The sequence below is a fragment of the Alexandromys fortis genome, unplaced genomic scaffold, assembly GCF_014885135.2.
Source record: "Alexandromys fortis isolate MF-2015 unplaced genomic scaffold, M_Fortis_MF-2015_v1.1 scaffold_57, whole genome shotgun sequence".
In the NCBI taxonomy this organism is placed as follows: Eukaryota; Metazoa; Chordata; class Mammalia; order Rodentia; family Cricetidae; genus Alexandromys; species Alexandromys fortis.
The window spans coordinates 1,483,523-1,508,955 of NW_026067941.1; the positions used below are offsets into that span (position 1 = coordinate 1,483,523).

The 25,433-nt window shown below is 40.0% G+C and overlaps 1 protein-coding gene across 1 annotated transcript in view; it reads right to left on the reverse strand.

Annotated features, from left to right (window-relative positions):
- Chchd3 (coiled-coil-helix-coiled-coil-helix domain containing 3) overlaps nt 1-25,433 on the reverse strand; it is a 268,002-nt gene that overhangs the window by 165,085 nt on the left and 77,484 nt on the right. The window contains exon 4 of the mRNA XM_050148075.1: nt 2,262-2,379. Coding sequence (XP_050004032.1) covers nt 2,262-2,379 — 118 coding nt within the window. The remainder of the gene's footprint in view (nt 1-2,261; nt 2,380-25,433) is intronic.

Below are 25,433 nucleotides of genomic sequence, written 5' to 3' on the forward strand. Positions count from 1 at the left end.
CCCGCGAACGCAGAACCCCCCCCCCCCCCCCCCCCCCCCGAGCGAGCATCACCCACTGTATCAATCCTACTTATTCCCTACATGCTCTGAGGACAGACACTCTTTGGCCAAGAGTGTGACGAATGGTGAGATGCAGCAGTTGGGAGCTCTGCAATTAGCCATCTATACCACAAACCACCACATCAGGAAGAAAGAGCTACAAACAGAACCTACAATTCAGGTTCATCTACACAGCAGCAGTTAGATAAAAGTGAAAACAGGCGCAAGGCAGGGTTATGACTGAAACAAACAGAAAAGGCTGAACATACAGTTCCATTCACAATGTGAGTTGCCTCTAGGTTCTACAAGATCCTTCGATGTTTTCATGATTCTTGTGAAATCATTCTTCTTATAATGACTTGTCTATGTATATAGTCTTTTGAGTGGTTAAGTCTTAAACTGGTGAACAAGACGGTATATCCAAATCCAGGTAAAGAGCCACAGAGAGAAGAGTGTTCCAGGTATAAGGAACAAAGGACCAAAAAACGGAACAGAAAAAAAATTCCTACCAAAAAATGCCTCTAGTATCTTCCTAAAAAAATGAGCACCATTAATCCTGCTCTCTACCCCATCCATAGACTCCAGACTGTGAGAATGTACTGTGGATGAAAATGACCCCTCGACCAACTGCTCTGACATTTTTTTCCCACTTATTCAAAATACACTTCTGCTTAGACAGACAGCAGATGGAATCAAAAACTGAGTTGCTGAGACTCTGTCTCTAACCCTGAGACAGCCACCCTTTAAGTTTCCCGGCTTCCCTTCGGATCCTCGCTGCCCGAGTGCCACTCAATGAGTGCGCACCATGTGCTGACCACGGTGGACTTGCCCGTCTGGTCTATCACCTCCACTGTCACCACCTCCCTCCCCATGCAGCCTGGACACCAGACTGGTCACTAAGAAAAGGGTTTGTAAACTGACTTCCCTTTTCATTCATCTGATGGCACCTGGTCATGGGTTCACTTTTCAAAGAAAGGGCTAAAAGGTAAAAAGGAGGGAAAAATTAGCAATTAATTTATTCCACAAAGAACTAGAAGAGAATTCTAAGACTCTTGTACACAAAGAAATTCAAAATGACTGGGGGGGGGGGGGGGGGCAACTCTGCTAATTTGATCAGACACTCCGAATACACAGACTAATTTATCACACTGCACCATTCATCACAGATAAGTATTAACATCAATCATTTAAAAGAAAGTGAAAGAACAAGATGCCAATCACCCTAACAGTAACGACTGTGTGGGGTAACTGCCAAGCAGAGACAGACACTCCAGGAGAGAGCAGAGGTGGGCCTTTTCCTCATCAAGTCTCAGCAGTTCGCAGGTTCTTGATGGGAGGAATTGCGACATCCAAAACCCTCCATGTAAGGCCTTGTGTTCAGCCTCACTGGCTCCCCTGCATGTTTCAGCAAGGACCAAAGTCCTGAGCAGTTTCATCTGCATTTCTAGGAAGAAGTAGGGACTGAGTAGTCCAGGCTAGAGGCTTGACCCTGTAGAACCCAAGTTTTATCTGACAGAGGACACTGTTTAGTGAGTGGTAGAGATACAGAAGATACTATTCATCATGAGAAACTACATTTCAGAAAAAATGTTTTGTGATTGACAAATATATTTGCATACATATAGCATTTATGCAAATTTCAAATTATATATAAGAGAAAACATTGAGAAAAACATTACAGAGGGAAACACATCCCTGTATAAAATACACTCATGTCAGAAAAAGATGTACAGTGACTTTAAAATTTTCTGTTAGTGATCTTTTATCTTAAAGTACTTATATAGTCCTTAAAATTAACAAATATTTTACTGAAGAAACTTCTGACTCTCTTTAAAAGACTGTTCTCCAAGGACCTTGCTTACTTTTCCCCTTTCTAGGGTCCAGAAAGTGACAGGTAAAAGCTCAACTCACCTTCCTAGAGACTGTACAGGAAGAGAAAGAGGCCAGGCTGCCGGCCCCACTGCTTCAGAGACAATGAAGTCAAGGGAGGAAAAAGCCAACAAGCAACATTTCCCCAGATGTGACCTGTGCATGTGATTGGATTGGTCCTGACTACAACACTTCTAAAGTTACCTCCCTTAATGTCCTATGAAACTCAAGAAAGTTCTAGTCAAATGAACATTACTGCTATCAACACTAACAGCTGGCACGAATGCTTAGCTTTGCCAACCTCAGGTCTATCCCAGAGGGCAAGGCATCTCTGGAACCTGGAAGACACTCACCAGATGCTTTGCCTTCGAGCGTTCCTCCTCGCTGGATATCCTTTCCCGAAGGATGGCTCTGGTCAGCTGCTCATTGGCTGCGGCCCTCTCTCGTTCTAGGTCCCTGGCTTGCTTAAGGCTGAAAAGACAAGAAAAGGTAATAATTCGATTTTAATTACTGTAATTATTTTGGATTATTTCATAATGGAGTTAGAAAAATACTTTGTTGGTTGACATTACTTTAAGTTAAATAAAATAATGAAATATAAAGAAACATACAATCATAATTTCAAAAACTAAAATCATCTTGGTCCATAATCTATCAAAACTATACAGCCTCAACTCAAATATTTAAAACAACAGAATTCCAAGACAAGAAGTCACTGATTCAGCTGACAAAGTATCCAAGTTTAACAAAGTTCTCAAGTAAAAGTGAAAACTTTTTCCCAAAAAGTCCCATCTCTGGGGCCTCCACTTGATCTCAACAAGAGAATGAGCACCCAAGTATCCTCTCCAGCACCCACAAAAAAGCCAGAGTGGCAATGCATGCTTGTAATCCAGTACTTGGGAAGCAGAGTCAGGGATCCCGGACCCGCTGGCTGGCCAGCCTAGCCCACAAGTAAGTCCTAAGTCCCAGGGAAAGAGGCACAGACTCAAACACCAAGGCAGACAGAGCTCCTGAGAAGCTTTGCTCCCCGTGCACAGATACACATGCTCACTTACTGAACATGAGTCAGGCACCATGGTTAAGCACAGAGGACACTGTAGTGCACAAGTGCTGAGATTCCCTGGCTTCTTAATCCTAGTTTAAAGCAGGAGTTAACTAGCAACATATAGACATCTCTCCACACAGTGTATCACTCCATCTTCCAATAATCTCCATAATGCAAATATGGCAAAGCCTTCAATGGCAGAGTCCTGGCTGATGGAATGTCTGCCCCACCTCCCTTGCCTCCAATTAACACCTTACATTGCAGACATGGTCTAGGGAAACAAGAAGACAGCAGCAGTGCCTGGAACTGAATATACTAATTCTATTAATGAATGCTATAACTGCATTAAGGTGATCTATATCCTCACACAATTAGATCCATATTAAGTTACAATCTACTAAAATACCCTCATACGTGATAAAGATGCATGACTTTGGCAGTGATTTGTTAGAATGCTTGCACAGACAGGCACTCAGAAGCACTGCATGAAAGAACATTTCAGTGTAATCTCATGGACAAAGATTTTTTGTGATTAACTTTTCTCTTGTGGAAGAATAACCCTTCTATACCATCATATCCCCAGAAATGTAAGTTACGCTTTAAAAGGAGGTGAAATTGTTATGTCAGTATCACTCTGAGTGGAATTTTCTGTTAATGATGAGTGCTAAATTTTACTTGTTGTCAGCCTATCAAAGGACCCTTGAAAAGAAGTAGAGAACATAAAATTCTTGTTAGTGTTTTAAACTGTCACACCATCCTGATAGCATAGTAAACCCTCACACAATTCTGATAGCCTGGCGTTCTTAGAAGTAAATTATAACAGATAAAATTATCTTGTAAAATACATTCCAAACTTATACCCTGCTCTCAGAGGGTAAACATATGCTGTTTCTCAAAAAAGAAACAACAGAAACATATGTAAACATACTCCACTATGAAATCTATGAGACCTTCTATTTTATTTTATTTTTAGGTTTTTTTTTCAAGACAGGGTTTCTCTGTAGCTTTGGTGCCTGGCCTGGAACTAGCTCTTAGACCAGGCTGGCTTCGAACTCACAGAGATCCGCCTGCCTTTGCCTCCCGAGTGCTGGGATTAAAGGCGTGCGCCACCACCACCCAGCCTATGAGACCTTCTAAACCACAAGTACAATGAAGTGTAGGCAAAACAAGGGTCTCTACAATATTTCATAAAAATCATACAGCAGGACATCAGTCACTAACTCTACTGGACACAGACAGGTAATGATTTCAGATCACACTGCCTGTCAGACCAGGAACTCAGACTGAGGTCCACAGAGCAGCAAGTGAATCAGAGGAGCAGCTGGAATGCAAGTTCCCAGCAGTACCTGACATCTAGGCATCAGAAACCCAGGAAGAGTGTACCTAGCAAAATGTCTTTTAATGTGCAACCCCCAGGTGATTCTGATGCATGCAGGAGTTGGAAAACCACAGCTCAATACACAAATACATCCTGGAGATATAGCAAAGGGAAGCCACATCAAAATGGAGTGGTCCACATGGGGACACTGATAACAGCTAAAGTTATCGAACCAGATTACAAAACTATGCATTTAAAGCACTCTAATGGGAATATTGCTACACATTTTTAAAAAGTTGCCTATTTTACATGGTAAGTGAAAACTGAAATAAAACAAGATTGTTATCACTAAGGGAACACCTACTACATGCCAAAAAGTGTGCTAGGCATTTCAGATGTATACACATACACAAACATGTGCATTTATATTAAAAAGGATAATGATTCATGAACATGGACCATGAATCTACAGAACTACAATTTATCATTCTGTTTGGTGTAGCCAGTTCTAAAGTACTTTAATGAGTATTTTTCTAGTTGAATTTACTCATAAACAGAGTTTAATTACAAATGGAGAAATAAGAGGTTTAACTCAGAGGATCATAAACTACTGAGAAGTGAAAGCAAAGAAGTAAACATAGTAGTATGAAAGTCTTTAACATTTAAGAAAGCAAAGCCTATCAGCCTGCTGCATATGATGACAAACAAGTTCCAGGTGTGGACTCTGGGCCCAAGCCAAGGCACTGCACCCACCACCCTAGTAAACACCGGTTAACTGCCCTAGCATGGGTTGGTGTCAACGAACATCTACCTTGTACATTAAACAGAGAATTTAGCACAGGCAACAAATGTCAGTAACTCAAAGTCAAAAATACATGGAAGCACAGTGTTCTGATATGGAGAAAACCTCAGCTTGTTCTGTGCATGTGGCAGCTTTGGACTCTGGGTTTGCTCCCCTCCCCCTTCTTCACCCCTCCTTTGCCAAGAGAAAATCCTGCTTGATTCTTTAAATTTTCTTCAAGAACTTCTAGAAACCAAAACTTACCTGCTTACTAACTATGGAGTCCTGCTTTTCATAGGATTCTTTCTAAGTTCATGAACGGGAAGAGCTTGGTCTATGTTTGTGAATGTTATATCCTCAGTACTTACAGCTGCCTAACCCACAGGAGATGATCAAATATTTGTTAAAAGTATACATAACTAAGTGAATGGCTGTCACATCCCACCACAGACAAAAAATGAGCCCAAAGCTACAGAAAATGAAAGCCTTGGGGATAAAAGAAACAGCTGGTAAACAAGCTGGACCCTAAAAGGTCCCACCAACACACTGCATTCAGCACGTATGTGGATAACCTACGCCTAACTAACTGGCCTACAAGAGAAGGGTGCCAATACTCAGAAACATCAATGTCTAACTCCTTTGACTCTTGGAGATTCAAGACAGACACAAACTGGTACAAACTGACTACAAGGAAAATCCCACTTCATTCCTAATAAAGTTCTTAGTTATTTTTGCTTATCTTTACAATGAGAGCTGCATGAGGAATGTGTTGTACATTGAGAAACCCAACCTTGTACACTCAAGGATGGAGTGGGACCCTGCACACATCCTCATGCTCCACAGCATTTGGGTGATGTGATCTAATAAAGCTTGGCTTTCTGTCGGAAAGTCCAAAGGTCCTATTACATAATCAGGGGGTCCCATGTAACACTTGCAAACAACACATATTACTTCCACTGTATGAAAATTCTTGAATGTGATATAAATGTACTCACTCTAAATGTCACAGAATTACAAATTTCATTAAGTGGACCTTAATTCCAGGGGTTCTGAGATTTCTACTATGTGACAAACAAATCGAACATGAGGTAAAAAGTAAATGTCGTATTTGCCAATCCATTCAAAAGTCACTAGGTAACAGACAGGGCTCCAAATCCTGACAATAAAGTATGAATAGCGGTACCTGACTTTATGAAACTTAATTATAAATGATAAATACATCATTTTTTTTTGAACAAGGCTGCTCTGATGCTACATGGATGGAGCTGCTATTAAGCTCATGTCTGAAGGACACTGGTTGAGCAGGAGGAAAGAGAAACTGACTTAGGCACAGGAAACACCCAGAAAGAATTTTCTTTAGTTGCAGTTCTGCACCAGCCTTCAAAGCATCACAGAAGCTTAAAATTGCCTCTGCAAAAAATGTTTGTTTCATTTCAAATTATTTTGGAAAGCAGAATTTAAGATAAATGGTATACCTTTAGAAGTGAAAGCATTATTCTGGATTATTTTAAGTTCTGTGAGTCTTTTCTCAAACCATCCCCACCAAAAATGTCCTCTTCCACTCACTTAAGCTGTTTCACAAACTACAAACTACTTCACAAAGAAAGGTTGCTGGACGTTCACAACCCCCGTTCTTTAAGGTGCACCCCCACCAGACTACGCATTCAGTGACCACCTAGCAAGGCAGTTGTCCTGCAATGTCCTCTCTTCTCCTCACTCCCTCCCAGGCCAGAGAGCACAGATGCCATCTGAAATCACAGTCCCAACCATGGAGCTGTGAGGTCAGAAGCAATGTCATGCCCAAACTCTCCCTGTGGACAAAAGAGTCAAGTCCGTACTGCCGATGCAAGGCAGCACTTTACTCAGCCCTGATGGGTGGAAAGAGGGTGTGGGATAAAATAAGGCTTTCATTATTAACTTGGGTCTCTGATGATTTAAGAATTATCTCAAAACAAAACTAAACAGAACAAGCATCTGAGCAAATACAGCCCCCTTTTTATTTATTGGCATTTCTCGCTTATTATTTCAGATCTCCTGGTCTAATATTATTCTACATTAAGCCCCTGATTTAAGTTTCATTTAAATTTCCTTCTTTTAAATACATATCTCTCCTCATTTGAATTCTCTAGAGTTTTCAGCAAAGAAGTAGGAGTTTAGTGTAAACTTTTCCTATTTGCATTAAGTAATTGGATAGCTTGCCTAAGCTTAATGAAACAAATACCAGTTGGTGCTGCCCTTCTACCTCAAGCCCCAGCAACTTAGCTCTTTCTCTGCATATTCTCAATCAGGTGAGAGACTTAAGATATACCAACAAAATGAGTTTCTAAACACCAGCCAAATCTCTTATAATGAATATTACTGCATGTCCCTTCTAAATGAGACCCAAAAAATTACTCATTACATTCAACTCACACATCTGGTATAAAATCCAGTTCTCGATAATATGGCCCCAGGGTAAAAAGAAAAAAAATTCACGCAGCTTTATTGCCTTCTGAGGAACTTAAAGGTTTTAAGGAAGTGGAAAGGGAATTTTTAAAATAACTTTAGCTAGGCATTTTTTTTATATATCAAATTCCATCATGCTCCATGAGGGAGGCATTGCTCCCTCTACTTTTAACGAAAGAAAACCTCGAGAAGTACACCAGGGGCAGGAAACACTCCGAGTCCGATTCCAAAGCTATGTTTCTTAAACACCCTGAAAAGCTGCCCTCGTGGGGCATGGTGGTGTGCACCTGTACCCGGGCGACTGCCCAAGGCCTTGCCTGCTTACAGAGGGAGTTCAAAGCCTAGATTTGAATTTGGTGAGCCCTGCCTCAAAATGAGAAGTAAAAAGGATTGGGATAACTTCAAATGAAGAGTGTTTGCCTACCAAGCTGGAATCCTAGGTTTGGGGTGAGGGGTGCAGGCGCGCTCCCAACTGAAATTAGTTTTTATTGTATTATCTCCCCTCCAAGGTCAAATGAGAATAGAATTTAAGTTCTTTGTGATCAGAGGTATTTTAAAATATGCTATTTTATGTTTTTCCCAACATCTACTATACTTGCTGGTTGCCTAATGTGGTCTGGCTCTTGACACCCCTAACCCCCTGAACTTCTGTAAGTCAACATGCTGCTCACTTAGTCATTCCCAAATAGCCAAACTTGTTTATACAGGCAGACAAGTAATTCTATACAATTCCAGCTAAGTAAATTACTTTATAATTTAAAATATAAGGCCATGATACTTCTGGGAGAGAGTGGACAAGAACCTCAGATAAGGGGTGAAAATAAATGGAAAAATACGATTGTTAGAGATAAAGTGATGTGACCAAATGATTTATCTAAAACACTTCAATGCAGTGGACTCTAAAAGACTGTATGTAGCACAGAGAGAAACCAGGGACTGCAACCCCACAGGTCACTTTTAATAGTAAGGATAAATTTCATTTTAATGCATCATATTTTGTCAGAACATGCTGAACTAGCACTGAAAATTCTGTTTACCATTCACTTTTAGACAGAAAAGCTGAGCTGGATAATTCAATGAACTAATTATTAGACTATTGAAAATAATGACAGAACAAGCATACAGGTTTTCATTTATAAGACTTTACAAAAATAAAAATACACAGCAAACAGCACTCAGCTCAAACTATTTCAAATCCTAGAAAGAAATGTGTATGGGTTAATATTCCAAAAATAAATACATGTAGATGAATGAATATAGCTCTAATAGACTCATGCATGACATCTATGTGTGACAGACAGAAGTTGCATTTTTTCCTGCTTAGTTTGTGTCAGATCTAAGGAAGCACTTGTCAGATATAAGTCTTCCAATTTTCATAACAACCCCGAACAGACTATTAAGTTCCCAAACAAGAAAGTCTGGCAAGGATAAACAGTATCAAAGTAAAATTGAGAGAGAGAGAGAGAGAGAGAGAGAGAGAGAGAGAGAGAGAGAGAGAGAGAGAGAGAGAGAGAGAGAGAGAGAGAGAGAGAGCACTGTCTTAAAAGCTGACTGGCAACCTAGCAAATCTATTCTAAGGTGAGAGTATTTAGTCGGCACTGAGAATTGAGCCCTGGTTCTAGAGGAACCAAGAAGAGATCATCTATCTGGCCCTTTGTGTCTCTATGTATTATTGCACACAGCACTCTGACTTAAGCAATCCAAGTTTTTCTGTTGTAGTTGGATCTCATGTGGCCTTCAAATGCCCCTAGAGTAAACTCTTGGTCTCCACAGTAAACTCTAAGTTGAGGCAGAGCCTAATAACAGTCCTTCAGATCACTGTGGGACATGCCCACAAAAAGAAGGACAAGTCACCTCACCTTCCCTCTCTTTTCTTCCCGGCTCATGACTAGTGAACAGCTCTTCTTTGTCAAAATCTCACCATGCTGTGCTGTCTCCCAAGAGCAACAAGGCCAACTAGTCATGGGCTGGAACCTCCAAAACTTTGAGCCAAAGTAAATCTCTTCTCTTTATAAGGCAGTTACCTTGAGCACCTTTAATAGAAGGGAAGGCTGACTAACGCACCCTACTTTTCAAAAGAATAGTCTTTTAAAAATAAAAAAAAGTAATTTTATTTTAACTTCCAGAAAATTTTGTCAAAGTTGGACATTTGCCTGTGTAGCTTCAAAATGATGCAAAAAGAAACCCACCCCAAACTAGACAGAGACAACTCTAATGGCAGGGTAACCATGGCTACCCTCTAAGCACGTTTATCCCACCCTTCCAAGTGACTTTTTTATACATGGTACATGGTGTATTATTTGGTATCTGAAGTTATTTCAGTTCTCATTGGGAATAAAGCACCACCTGGGAGCTCCTTATCAAATCTTTGCCGTGCTGAGAAGAGCATTTGTATCTGGACGGTATTCAGCTTAAGGCACAATCAACACCACCATACGCAGGACCCAGCCGCTGCAGCCATTCTCCCTCATCATTTTCCATTCCCTATTTTCCTGGTTCCAGGAAGCTGCCATACACCCCAACAGCAACAAGCCTCTTCGTTGTTTTTCTATTCTCATCAGTACCGGCCTCCATTCTCAACACACATGATGGGGGAGAGTCTTCTGTTTGTGTTAATTTCAATGGTTAAATAAAGAGACTGCCCTGGCCCTTTAATAGGACAGAAAATTAGGTAGGCGGAGTAAACAGAACAGAATGCTGGGAGAAAGAAGCTGAGTCAGTGAGTCACCATGATTCTCCCACCCAACACAGACGCAGGTTAAGATCTTCCCTGGTAAGCCACCTCGTGGGCTACACAGATTATTAGAAATGGGTTAGATCAATATGTAAGAGCTAGCCAATAAAAGGCTGGAACTAATGGGCCAAGCAGTGTTTAAAAGAATACAGTTTCCATGTAATTATTTCGGGTAAAGCTAGCCGTGCGGGCGGCCGGGTACGAGGAACGTAGCCCGCCGCTCCCCTATTTCAACACAGGCATAGTTTTTTCACTATAGTTTGAAAGCAGAAATGCTGTAACTTGCTCAACCCCTGCCCAGCAAACCAGGTGAGAGCAAATTGTGGACACTTTCCTTCCCCTAACCTAGCCCTTGGTTAAGAGGTGAATGCTTCCAAATGCACACAGTTCCTGCATGTTCTCAAGGGTTTCTCTTCAAAGTCAAGAATCCTGACCACTTACATACACGGTCATGGGCTGATCCTCAGGGACGCTTCTCTTCCTCTCGATAGGGATCTCTGATGTAGTTAATTTAGTCCATCCTTTTCTTATCATTATTCCAAGATGAATTATTAGTGCTCAGCTGTAACTCTCAGCTTACCACCCCCTTCCACTCCCTGCTTCTTCATGTTGGGACTTAGTGCTTTTGCTGGTGGGCCCTGGCATGCTCTCCAATGGGAGGTTGAATCAGAGCATCTAGATTCAGAGACCATCTAATCTAAATTTGTAAGATAAAACCCCTTGAATGCCACTCTAGTCATTAGTTCCACCCATTTGAACCTTTCTCAAATCATGCTCCTCTCTACCTGCTCAGAGACAGGAGCACCAACCAGGAAGTGCCCCCACTTCACAGCTTGAGTGGCAGAATCGAAGTCCCACCTCTTTCCATTGCTCCCAAGGCAGAGAGGGATGGAAACCTCTTCATGCCAGTTCTCCCCTCAGATGCCTAGGATATAGTCCCCTTGCAAGGCCATTGAACCAAGAATAGTCCAAATTAGGATGCAGTGAGTACACAAAACACACCAAATTTTGAAGACTGGACACAAAAAAGGATAAAACTCCTTTTAAGTGAAATTTATATTACATATTTCAGATATATTAAAAATTAAATAGAAACTTTTCTAGAGATTTCTTTATATTTCAGACAGTTACTAGAAAGTTAACTACATAGGTGGCTCACATTGTATCTCTAGTAAACGGAACTGCCTTAGGCTTGGTAAAGTTTGTTTCCTTTGTTTTTAACTTTTAAATGCCCCATGAACAATATTTACATCAAATTTCTCTGTAAAAATAAGCAGTATACTTAATTTCCTTCACAGAGTCTACCTACTAGCTGTTTATATTAATAAATTCCCAAATCCCTCACAGGTTAAGAGCTCAGGAGAACCTTAAGATGTCAGTCCTTTCCCAGGGCATCATCCAGCTTCTGGTCTACAGAGACCAAGCCCAGCATCCAGGAGACCCTGCTTCCTTACAAATCAGCTGTTCTTTTCATCTCAAAGTTTCTATGGTTTGCTTTTTTATCCTCAGAATTTCTCTTTATATTTCAGGAATTGTCACAATCTATGACTAGGTGTGCAACTTTCTCATCAATCCTTTCAATTCGCAGGCTCCAGTCTGTCTCTGGCCTCAGGAAAAGCTATCATTTAATCATCACTTCAACTCCAACTCTGCCCTTTGTAGTCTTCTAAAATTCGGGCTATTTCATGACATATAATTTGCACAGGGTAACTCTTTACTAAGAAATCAAGATATATCTAAAAGCTGGCGGCATCTCACAACCAAGCAGCAAAAACTGCCAATGATACAAACAGTGTGGGCCATACACTACCACAGCTGAGGCTGCCATTCCTGAGTGGCTGTCTCAGGTACTGTTCTGGACGGCTATTGCAGAAGCAGGCTTCCTCATATGTTCACAGGCTGCCACATCTGGGCTCAGACCCAGCTGTTGCACCACCTTCACTTGGAAGTACCTGAATAGCATGAGCCAATAAAGATCTACTAAGGTGGCCAGTGGTATGTCACCAGCAAACAGGCTTGTGGCTTCATCAAATCTCCATGGTCCATCTAAACATGCCACAGCCACCTAAACTGGCTGACAGGGAAGAACACCAAACATCCTCTCATGAGCATCCTCAGAAACTGGGCCCACCTCTGTGTTTTCTTATGCTACACTGAAACCAGCCCATGGCTCAGACCCATTATCGGGCTCTTTGAAGAAAAAGCTATTGGAAATTAGATAGGAATTGAAGGAGAGGAATATTAAAAGAGAGGGAGGAAACAGCCCTCTAACTCACCACAAACCTTTCCACTTTTCTGTCATAACTTTACATTTTAATAGTAACTTCAAGAACTTTAGAATAAAATTAATAAATTAAAAGACTAGTGTGCAGGTGACAGGGATGTATGTTGGCCCAAACCTTAAATCCATAACTGGAAGGCAGAGGCAGAACCAGGAGGCTTCAAGGCTAGCCAGGGCTACATAATGAAACCCTGAATCACACAAAATAAAACAACAACAAAGACTCGATGAGGTAATCTGTCCAAGGGGGTAGGGGCTGGGCTGAACACTAAAGCTTATGAAAATAATTTTTGTATGTCATCTGTTCATGATTAGCTATACTTTCCGAAGAATAGAACTATGGTCTAGCACAGGCCCCTTGTATGACAAGCACGGTGAAGTCACTGTGTACAGGGGGGAAAGACTACAGAGCACTATCACACAAAGGCAATGCTCCATAAGAACAAGGCGGGAGGGTCTATCCTGAGGACACAGGACAGTCAGGTGAGGGAAGGAAGACATCCAGCTCAAGGTTAAGGGCCTAATGAAGCTGTGTAAGAAAACAGGACAAACCCTCTCCAAAGGAATATGCACTGCAAAACTAATTTTGACTCCCCTTCAACAAAGGATAAGCAGTCTCTTAAGAATCAAATTTTATATCATCAGGCACAATGCAATCATTATGATTCACTGGTTAAACACGCATCCCTAATCTGTATCAGTCTCTTCTGAAGAAAGATGGCCCAAATTTTTTCACTTTGCATTCTCTGGAAAAATGAGAAGAGCTGACAAAGCCTATCTACCCCTTAAGCCAACTGCCCTTCATGTTAAACGCCACCTTGGCATACAGAGGGAGCACAGTAAGAACCCTAGCACCCCCTAGTCTGCTCCAAATGAATCAATTTTCAGGCTTCTATGACACTACCCATCAGACAACACTCCAATGGAGGCTCCTTGAAGATGTTTTATTTCTAGTAGTCCCTCTGAAATCATATGAAAAAACAAATTCTAATAAAAATGCATTGATCTGAACACCGCACCAAGCCATGTACTGGATTTCATTTTAATTTTCCCCTTAAACATGAAATGAGATGGTAGAAGTATGCAGATAAAGAACTGAAATTCCTTCTAACTTCTCCTACTGCCACTTGAGGGTAACTCCAGTTCATTCCCTCATCTAGATTTCCCTTTCTCCATAATTCTTAATTAATGCGTGACTGACATAAAAATCTGCAGATGCTTAACATACATATTACCAAGAGTTTGGAAATAAGTAAACACCCATAAAGTCACATGACCATCAAGGCATATATATATATATGTCATCTTCTTAAATCTACCATTCCTAATTGCTTTAGATTTATTTATAAGCATGTAAACATGTGTGTTTGCATGTACACATGTGTGTCTCTATGTGGGTATGTACATTTGAGTGCAGGTGTCTGCAGAAGAGTCAGATCCGCTGGAGCTGTAGTTATAGACAGTTGTGATCCAATTGACCTGAGCTCTGGGAATCAAATTTGGGTCTTTTGAAAAAGCAGTACACATTTTTAACCACTGAGCTATCTCTCCAGCTCCTCCATTCTTTTCAATGCCAATGTAGTTTGTGTGCAAGTAACATATAATCAAATCTCTTAACAAATCTTAGTTTACAACAGTATGCAACATCCTCACTTGACATTTCTATCACTAACTCATAAGGTCAAAAATTACCATACAGAATTCACATCAAAGCTCCTTTAAAAGGAAGTTACCTGAATTACAGTACTTTAGTACGTAGATTTTTTTTTCTTAGTCTAATATGTAGATCATAGTGTGTAGACAGGGAACCAACCTGCAGAAGATGAAGTTTAGCATCCAGGTTTTGTTTTGTGCCCCTCACAAAACAGGATCTCAAAGTATCGTAACAGAAGATGCCAGACAGTAGGGAGTACTTTTACTCCCTACTCTGTTCACTGTGTTCTCTGTAGAATGGATGATTTTTAACATATAAGTCATACTATGTGCAATTTTACATCTATAGTGTTGTCTACTATAACCTGATGTCGGGTATTTTAACAGGTATATGCACAATTGCATTTATTCCTCATAAAAATCCTCAGGGGCATTCCCATTTCAGACCTAAAGAAAACAAAGCTGGGAAGAGTTAAATAATGGCTCAAAATTACACAGGTAAATACATGGTAGAATTCATAAGAAGCTTTATGACTCGAAAAATGACATGACAGTCACTGCCATGATCATAACTGTATGAAACCAAATGCTTCAAGAAGGACAATCTAGTGACATGTTCGGTGTTCTGATTCTAAGACTGACTTTATCTAGGTGATCTGGCTACTAACAAAAGCCTTCCATCCGCAGGGCATCTGTCCGGGGCACTGTTGTGTGACCTGACTTTCACTCTGACCTCATGCAACTGCAGAGGCGAATACAGGGGTCAGTCTCACATGTCAACAGGTGACAATGATGTGCTCCCGTCTCCTTTTCCACTCCCAGATGCCTGAGGTGAGAACTGAAGCTAAAAGATGCATTCCAAAACCAAACCCTATATGTAAAATTCCACTAAGAAAAAACAAAGTATAAAATGAAAAGTAGAGTTAGCTTACTGTGACTGTAAGATACTATGAGAAAGCAGTTACATTCAGGTTTACCCTACAACAATGACTAAAATTGAGAATGTAATAACTTAATGCTCAAGCTGCCTTCATCAGTGCCTATGTGATCCCCAAACTCAGTAGTCAGTGACTCTTCCAAACTCCTTCATTATCAGCAACAGAACTCCTAAGGAAGAAAAGGAATGGATAATGTTGTCTCAGGAAAGACTGTACTCACCAGGCCTCTGAAATGGATCATTTCTGCAGAGCAGTCTTTCAGAAGAAAACACAGTGGCGTGTAACCAAACAGGGGAAGAGACTAGAGATTAGCTGTACTAACAATACCTTGGGGCACACTGCCTGTGTGTCACACGTACATATCCTAAAACTTTAAAATGACTAGGTAAACTGAAGCTACTTATACAAATCAAACTGTGTTTCCATGATGTTAACAACCATTTCTAAAGTTCCACTACATACCAGGCCTGAGGAACTGAGCCTTTTTAATTATGCAATATTCGTTATTGACATAGTACTCAAATCCCACACAGCACGAATCATGTTAGCTAAACTAACAAAATGAATAATTTAACTCTGGCCCAGCAGGAATCCACTATGCCACCTTCATTATTTACTTCACAATATCCATTTCTACTGTTTTTGAAATAACAGTTGTAGGTGTTCAAGATGAGCCCACTGGCTGGCTGTCTTGGTTTTGATCTACATCACAGGAAAGTTAGCCTGGATTCCATCAAAAAATCTTGGGCATTTCATAAGCAACCCCTATTCTCAAAATGACCTACCCATTAAATGTTAATAATCACTAAATAATAATATAATTATATATCAGATAAAACTCATAAGCTTAGTTACTGCCAGAGCACAAATATAAAACCAATACATCCCCTTATCAATTATAAATGTTCTCACTTTTTAGCATTTGAATTTTCTTAGGGCAACAGGAAAGGCACTATTTTCTTTAGTAATAATGGGGGAGGGAGTAATTTTAGACACAAAAATGCTTTTACCATTTCCTTCAGAGGAAAAGGAATCTTTTGGCTTCCGGCTGTGACTAACAGCATAAAGAATAGCTTTGTTACAGTGGCTAAGGAAGGGCTGAACTAGACCACTTTCTTGTTCTGCCAAATATCAGCAGTTCCCTGGTTTCTCCACAGTTCAACAGAGGCCTAGCCAGCTTAGATTCCATGCAGATGCTAACACTCTACAGATTTCAGAAGGGTCCCTGAATGTGAGACTCTTGCTTTCCGACCGGTGAGAATAGTACCAACTCATATGTATGCCCAATTAAAATAACCTGCTAAATAAATAATTATCAATAAAGAAAAAATTAGGAATAAGTATACATTTTATTCAAACATATAGCAGATGTTAAACAAAAGATGAATATTCATTAGATCTGGCTTCTGCTGCAATCCACTTTATCTTTACAACAATTTCCAAATACCTCAACACAAAATCCTTGGGTTGTATAAAAATCTACAACATGTTTGTGATGCAAACATTCTGTCATATTTTGTTCAATTCAACACGACTAAGTTTGTTAATATATTCTGACAGACTTGCACAACATCCTAAAATGTTTTGAACAATGCAGTTTAGGCTGCAATGCAATATTAATGAATGAATAATGTTCTTGAATATAAGGTTTAATATTTAATGATGTAGAGTGGTGCCTGGATTTGATGCAGAAGAAAAATGTGCTGTGAAATCACCGTAGTTACCAGGGGACATGAGAAGAAGACTACAGAAGTCAGAAATGGGGTCTGAGGAGTAGAACAGACATGTCACCAACTGAATTTCTACTACTTCTCAATGTTCACAGGATCATGCCATTCATCAACTGTATCAGAATTCTGAAATTACGAGGAGCTTACATATCTGTGCCAAGGGATGGGGTAAAAAGGTTAGTGCAAAAATAACACTGGGTAGGCTACAGTGGAACACATTTTGGAAAATATCTTCCAGTTGCACCAACATGTCAACTTGATTATTCTTTTTAAAAATGTGTCACAGTGTAATAAAGTACGAAGTTCAGATCAAATGATTGTCTCCACATCTTCTATGAAGGAAGGCACTTAATCCACCTGGATGTTTTAATGTATCAACCTAAATCAATGAACAGGTGATCTACACTCAATAGTGACCTTGCATTATCTACAAAAAAATGGTGTATTTTAAAAATCAGCTTACGAACAAAAGCAGGGTTTATTGCTATCAGTGAAGTAATGCCTAAAATTAAAAAACTATGAAGGAGACTTTTTAAATATTCCTAAACAGATTGTTAATGTAACTGTGAATCTAAAGTAAAATGGGACCCAAAAGATAAATCTAATACTTATCTCAATTTCCATTTCACAATGGTTATCCCAATAACTATAATGCACAACCTATCTGGATTTAGGACACCACAGTGCATTTATCAGTATAGCCTCTCTGAGCCAAACACATGAAGGTAACAACTTTAACTGTATACAAACCCCTGTGCCACACAAATATAAAAGAATCCATGTACTATTCGGGGAGCAGGAACAAGGTTCCACGGGAGTACTATGTAAAGCCTTCACTTAGACCATCCCTGTGATGGTTGTGAGTACCAACCAAAGAGAATGAGGGCAAAGACAACGCCTATATTGTCTCACTTCATTTTTATAATAAAGGAAGAAAACAAAGACAAATGTGCCAGTTAAATATTGTCTAAATTTTCACTCATGTCATATTTTGATAGCTTACAAAATAACTTTGTCATTAGGAAAAGACAAGCTGTGAGAGAGACAAGGTGCTGCGCTATTCGGTCTCACCACATTTAGGATAGGAACAAGTCATTATACTAAAACCAACTTTCCATGAACTACACATCATTCCTTTCTTTATGTTGTGACATTAACACAGTAGTTAGTTAACTTCACTCTATTTCACTTTAACCAGATCAGCAGTTGTTATCAATAATTAGTCAAAATGCAAAAAAAAAAAAAAAAAACTGCTTCAAACATGTTGGAAAAGTCTTGATTGCACGTGAGACTTTAGCAGCACAATCAGTGGAAACCATTCTGTTCGAGCACTGAAAGAACCAGCATACAAACCCAGTGGAAATCAATCAGCCCCTCTGTGCACCGTCTAGATGTTAATGCTGGGATGTGCTAACTCTGTAGAGTACAGATTCAGTAAGCAGACTTTTCTAATATGAGTAACAGACAAAACAAGGCATGAGGAATTATACAGGACACTAGCCTCCCCAAAGTAAAATCTTTTTTCTGCATGTGGGGGGCCACATATATGTGGAGCACATACAAGTGCATGCATGTGAGGTCCAACTTGATGTGGGGTATCTTCCTCAATCCCTCTCCATTTTCTTTTCTTCAGTATCTCACTTTTGTCACTAGTCTATCTATCCGGCTCATCTCAAAGATCCCTTTCTTCTCCCAAGGGCTAGAGTCAGAGGAGGGGCCACCATGCCTCCTGGCTTTACGTGGGTGTTGGGGATCAAACTCCAGTTCCCATGCCTACATGGTGAATGCTTTATCCACTAATCCATCTCCCCAGCCCCCAAAATCTCTCTCAAATTTAGAACCTTTTATGATAATTCTCTCCCATATACTACATGAAGAACAAAATACTTGGAAAATGGGTGGTAGACATGGAAAATTAACTATGGCTATCACTAGGAAGCAGAAAGAGGTATTACACATAAGCTATTTTATTTCTGTGATATTTTCCCAAAATTATCTTGCATTTAAATATAACATATAAGGGCAGTATTAATAGGAATAAAATGCAAACTCCATATACAATCTTATCTTTTCTAGAAGTAGATTAGAAAAATAAAACTAATTCACTAAAATTAATTTCTAATGTCTTCTTTAGCTTAACATAGCAAATACATTGTCATTTCAACACATGATCAATGTAATAAGCTAGTAGATATTTTTTAATCTTTGTGAACCATAACTGAAACCCACTGAGTTTAATCTTAAAGACACTTTAACTCAGAATAACAGCCCTCCCTTCAAGCACATCTTAGTAAAACTTGAGGCACCGGCAGAACATGGCTGGAGACTGAAGTCAATTCTATACCAGGGTACAGGTTAGAAATATTTCTTTCTAAACTCCATGAAAAAGTTTTTACTTCCTAGATTATGGCTGTTCGTTTATAAGTTCTTTATTAAAAGTTTAGCTTCTATAAAGAAAAATGAAATTTGCAGGTATGTGAATGGAGCTAGAAAGCATTGTGCTGAGTGAGGTAACCCAGACCAGCAAGGCAAATGTCACGTGTTCCCTGTTATTTGTGGCTCTTAGCTGGGAATCTTCAGAAGTGAGTATATAAACAGGAATCAACACAGAAACCAGGAAAGGAAAATGGGACCCCAAGCAGGGGTCAGCGTGTCTCTAGGGAGGGAATGGCAGAACACAGCAGCAAAGCGGGGATGGGAAAATACAGGAGAGAACTTTAACTGCAGAGGGGGCAGATACAGAGGAAAAGAAAAGGAAGGAAGGTAAATAACAATAATGGGTTTGAGAAAGCCATGGGGGGAGGTCGTGCTAGTTTATGGTTAACAAAAAGTGGGGGGTTGTTTGTTTGTTGTTGTGCTAGCGTGCATGGGGGGGGCAGGCGAGTCATTTAAATAAAGTTATGCCTCCTAGGGTGGTGATGCAAGTGCAATGAACTATCCAATAAAACCCCAGGACCAGGCATGAGAAACACCCTTTCTAGCTGGCAGTCAGGGTAGTTAAGAGACTCCCAGAACAAGGCAGGCTATTGCTGTTGCTCTTGATTGCCTCCCAGAAGTTAAGAGAAACTCTTACTGATGAAGTTACCATATACTTAAACACACAAGTTGGAGGAATAGAGACTGATCCGACCAGGAGGCCTTCTCCCTGAGAACTAGCTTTCATAATTCGGGAAGGTGTTATACAAGCTGCCAAGAGAACAGCCCCAAACTACCACATCTAGGGCAGCCATGGAACCACATCACCAAAATAGTACAAAGTCTAACTGCATTCTGAACACTGCTACCTACAGGTCAGTGTAGCTCTCAGTGTAGTTCCTTTTGCAGAAGACTCAGGAAGCCACACTTGATCTAAATGAAGAGAAAACAGACAATGGGAGATCTGGTCCCAAAGGATATATCTACAACACAATTCTTACAACTCAAGACAGGAGGAAAGATTTTTAAGAGTCAGAGACCAGGACATTTGCAACAAGATAGTATCTTCTACATAAGACAAGAAAGCTATTCCTACAAAATGGCAACAATATGGCTGCCTAAACAAGGCCAGAACAATGACGGCGCCAGCTGACATGACATAACATGACATGACATGACATGACATGACATGACATGACATGACATGACAGTGTAGATGCAGGACTCTCACATTGGTAGTGGTGGTGGGTGACAGGGTCTCATTAAGCTCAAACTGGCCTCATACTCACTATATAGTTAAGGAGATGCCTGAACTCCTAATCCTCTGCCTCTACCTCCTAAATGCTGGGATTACATTCTCAGACTTATATTATTGTGCGCTATGCAGTACTGTCTTCATTTCAGGCTGTACCTACATCAGCAGAGTGCACTACATCTACTTCCCGCCTGGACCGCCTTTTAGAATGCCATATTATAAACAGTCAAACACAATGGCACCTCCTTTCCATACAGCAGCAGAGACCCTGAGACTTTACAGAGAATATGCAACCTGCTGAAAATTATTTTCTGAGCAAGGAAAGCAGAGAATGTAAATGTATAAAAATCAACCAGTTAGCACCAATACCAAATTTAAAGTTTTATGGGTAAACAGGAATAACTGCCCAACTAAAAGCTAAGTTAACTTTTAATGTGTTATAAATACAATTTTTTAAAAAAAGCCACACTTTATTTCTCCTACTTGGTACTTTTAGAACTAAAAGTGGGTCGAGCTGAGGATAAAGATCATCAACAGTCCCTGCAAGACAGAGAAGTTCATGAAGCTTCAGTAAATTTGCTGTTCCTAAATTCCATCTATAGGTGTCTCCAGCCCTGAGAACTAAAAAGGCAGAAAGAAAACAATAAACGGGCTTTTCACTATGCACAACTGTGAGACAAGTCTCTGGAGTGAATGATCAGATGATCAGTATATTCAGCCTTTAAAGTAACCCTGAACAGAACCTCAAGGCAAGTGTATTATGCTCCACCCTTCATTTGGCAAGGAATTCGATATGTGGTCTCAGAATTGTAACTCATAAAAAGCTGAAACCCCAGCCCTAGGAACTTACCCCAGACACTCTTGACCATCACAGTCAACTGTTCTTCAGGTCAGAGAAAAGACTTGGTAACAATATGCACTCTGCATGGGAAAAAGATGAGTGCCAGGCACAGTAAGCTATCTTATTTAACCTGCTTTTGAAAGCAAGCTTCCCCCACCCCACGGCAAGGAAAGTGAGGCAGGAAAGACTTACTCATTCAAGACTTGTATGGCTGATGGGCAAAGTTAGCACACAAAGAAGATCTTTCCCACCCCAAGATCTGTGTTTTCTTTTCCTCATAATTTAGATGAACCCAATATGACCATAATTGTGGAAATCCATGATAATCTGGCTTTCCTGGTGCTAAGACTAATTTCATTTGTAGAACATGCAATAAGCAGAGTGTTCTCTACAGACAGACAAGCAACACCAAACCCACTCACTTAAAAACACCATGTCGGACTTCAACACTACTCCAATTTCTAATTCATTTTTAGCTTGACTTAATAGAATTAACTCAGCATAGGTGTATAATTCAAATAGACACATTTACAAATTCTTTTTCTTTTCAAGTAGCTACAGAACCCTTACTAAAACTGCTCTACCATTTAATGTCACATAATAATGGCCACCTCCTGAAGCCTCGTGTACAATCCTATCAGCAGTCACTGTTGCAATGATATTAACTCACCATTCCTTTAAATAGCGACTGAGCAAGAATAAATATAAAAATGGGTAAGGCTGTTGTACACTTCATTACAGTTTCTAGGATGAAATAAAACGGCCATGCTATTGAAAAAGAAAGCATGCATTTGAGTTGCCAGGAGATGCAGTATGTTTGGCAAAGAAATGGGGTAGAAAAAGATGTGTAAAACCAATGAGGTAATGCAATACTAAATGCAAAAAAAAAAAGTTAAGAAACACAGGTATAGACATATAATCAAAATTAATCATTATGATATACCTAGAGTAAGATAAATGTTTCAGAGAATGTGCAGCCCAATTTGAAAAGACTGAGAGTTGCCTATAAGACTCCCACTAACTTTAATTAATAATTTTATTTTTTGAGATTATGATGCAATTATATCATTTTCCTCTTCCCTTTGCTCCCTCCAAACCATCCCATATATCCCTCCTTATTCTCCTTTAAATCTGAGGCCTCTTTCTTTTTCATTAATCTATGAATGTCAGAAGCTATACCCATATTGCCAATATGCCTGCTTCACATAAGATGAATAAGGACAGCAATATACATGCTGAGGCCTCAGTCCTACCCAAAGAGCTACAGGCAACCTTAGAATGCTCAAAGTGGAAGAAATAGTCTTCTCTGGGGAAAAGCACACCAATTGGTTATCCAATACCAAATGGATTCCCACTTTTCTTAAAAATTCCCTTACAATGCATGTTCACCGGGCTAACAGGGTGCACAGTTGGCAAACATACTCTTGAAATAGCTAGAGACCTGTTTGCTTTAAAAATGGGCTTCCCATGGCAAATTAACCTCTCTGAGTTTGGGTCATCCCCATGAGAACACAAGACAAATGCCTGGATTTTAAAAGCATTTAGGAATAACAAGAGGTTTTTGTTGTGAGACTTGTAAAACTCACAATGTAAAAACTGAGGAAATGATAATCCTGCACTGTCCCTCATGTTTGACAGTGAAAAAGCACCATGTGGCTGTAAAGATAGGTCTTATTGTTTTCTGCACCCCAATTGATAGTTGTCAGGTTCAAATTTGCATAGTCTGTGTCCTCCACCTGCTGAGGTTTAACGCTTAGCTCATGCTCTTAACAGTCATCTGCTACCTTTGACTGACAACTCAAGCTCACCTATTTTACAACCACAAATATACCTGCTGAGATAAACACAGGCTGAATAGGGTTATTCGAGACTGAACAGAAACATATAGTGTGATTTTTACAAGTCAATTTAACTAACCTTTTTTAAAACTGAAGTTATCATCATGGGGACTATTAGAAGGTAAATTCTAAGAATTCTGAATGACTCCTTAAACATGTACATATATGCATAACTACAATTAATGTTGGAAGCTATGAATTTGAAAAAGAGCAAGGTGGGTTACCATGGGAGGATTTTTAGAAAGAGGAAAGAGAAGGGGCAAATGGTGTAATTATAATTTCAAATATATATACATATATATATATATATATATATATATATATATATAATTTCTTTAAAGTAGGTGAGTAACAAGACAGTAACTGAAGACAATGGCATTTGAGCCTGGTGGTGGTGGCACACACCTTTAATCCCAGCACTTGGGAGGCAGAGGCAGGTGGATGGATCTCTGTGAGTTTGAAGCCAGTCCTCTCTACAGAGTGAGTTCCAGGTTAGCCAAGGCTACACAGTGATACCCTGTCTCAAACAAACAAACAAATAAAAAACATTTGAAAAAGACACATGACTGGAAAGAGTCCTGTGATCCTAAACATAGGTCAAGTAGGGGAGGGAAAAAGAAACTTTAAAACAATGTAACATGGAGCTGAAGAGATGTCCCAATGGAAGCGCCCAATAGCTGCACTATTATGAAGACAGGAGTTCAGATACTAAAATCCATTAACAAACCTGGGCTTTTTGGCTGTCAGCCTCTCTAAAGCACACTAGCTCCAAGCTCTGGGAGAGATTCTGCCTCAAAGAAATGGGGCAGAGTGACAAAGGAGGGCACCTGACTCAGGCCTCCACACACATCTGCGCACAGACATATGCATGATACCAGGGGGAAGGAAGGCAGGGAGAGGAGAAAGAGAAAGGGTAGAAGAGTGGACCTAACACTGAAAGAAGGAAAACTTTCAAATGAAAGTGGTTTTTATCTTGGCTCAATGTGACATAGACTCTACTTGAGCATCCCCATTCACTTCCCCTGCCATATGTAATCAGAGTGTTTATTCAAGAGATTAACAGTCTGAGTAATAGTTACGGTAAGAGTAATCATTATTTTCTGCTATTAAAAGTAGTTTATTAAAATTTTTATGTTTGATAGAATCTGAATACAATACTTAATATGTATAAGAAGAAAGCAGTACTCTAATATCTGATTCCAATTTTAAGTATGAGAAAACTGAGTTAAAGACACTGGTCCATCCAGTTATTAAGTTATTGCTTAGTTATTAAGAAGACGGGACTAGAACCTGTGTCTCTTCTGATTCCCAGTTCTAGGTTGGTTTGGGTTTGGGGGTTGTTGTGCTTGGTTAATGCACAAAGGAACGGGATAAAGCAGGCTGGAAGCACTGGAATCTCCACCACACGTCTGTAGTCGCTGTACTGAGTAGTAGCCTCACTTCAGGATGAACACAGACAAAGAATAGGACTTGTGTGTGCACCAACTACCAGTTGAGAATGAGAAACAGTCCACAGCCAGGGTGATGGCATGAGCTGTAGACCCTGCTACTAAGGGCTGCTGAAGCAAAAGGATGACTTAACCCAGCAGCTGGAGGCAATCCTGAGCAACACAGCAGAACCCCAAAAACAAAAAAAAACAAAACAAAACAAACAAACAAAAAAAAAAAACAACAACAAAAATCCAGCAAGATAACCGTCTTATTTGCCAAAAAATAAAATAAACACTGTCTAAAAGAATTAGGCTAATTATAAAAGAAATTTAAAAATTAGGTCAATGTAGAGAATCTAACAAAAGTCTAAACTATGTAACTTTTTATTTCATGAATATGTGAGTGGTACACCTGGTGTGTATCAGCAGGTTCACATACACATGGGTACACATGTGTAAGCTGTACCTCACATGGGTGCACATATATGACAGTGTCTATATAAGTACATGTTGCGGGAGGTCCTTCCGCCCCTCCAACCAATAGCTGCTGTGATACCAGCCCATTGGGGCGTGGTCTCTCTCCCTTTAAAAAAGCGGCTATTTCCTCTGCTTGCTCTCTTCACTTCCTGCTCCGCCGGAGACTAGACTCCCTTCCCGGTTGTGCAGATGGCTGTTGTCTGGGACGGTGATCTGTAAGTTTTCCCCTTTAAATAAATAACACCCTATTAATCATAACTCCAAACTGGTGTGGCCTTGTTCGTGACTTACGCCTTCATCTGGCGCCCGAACGTTTGGCTTTTAGGACCTCTCCTTTCCCCGCT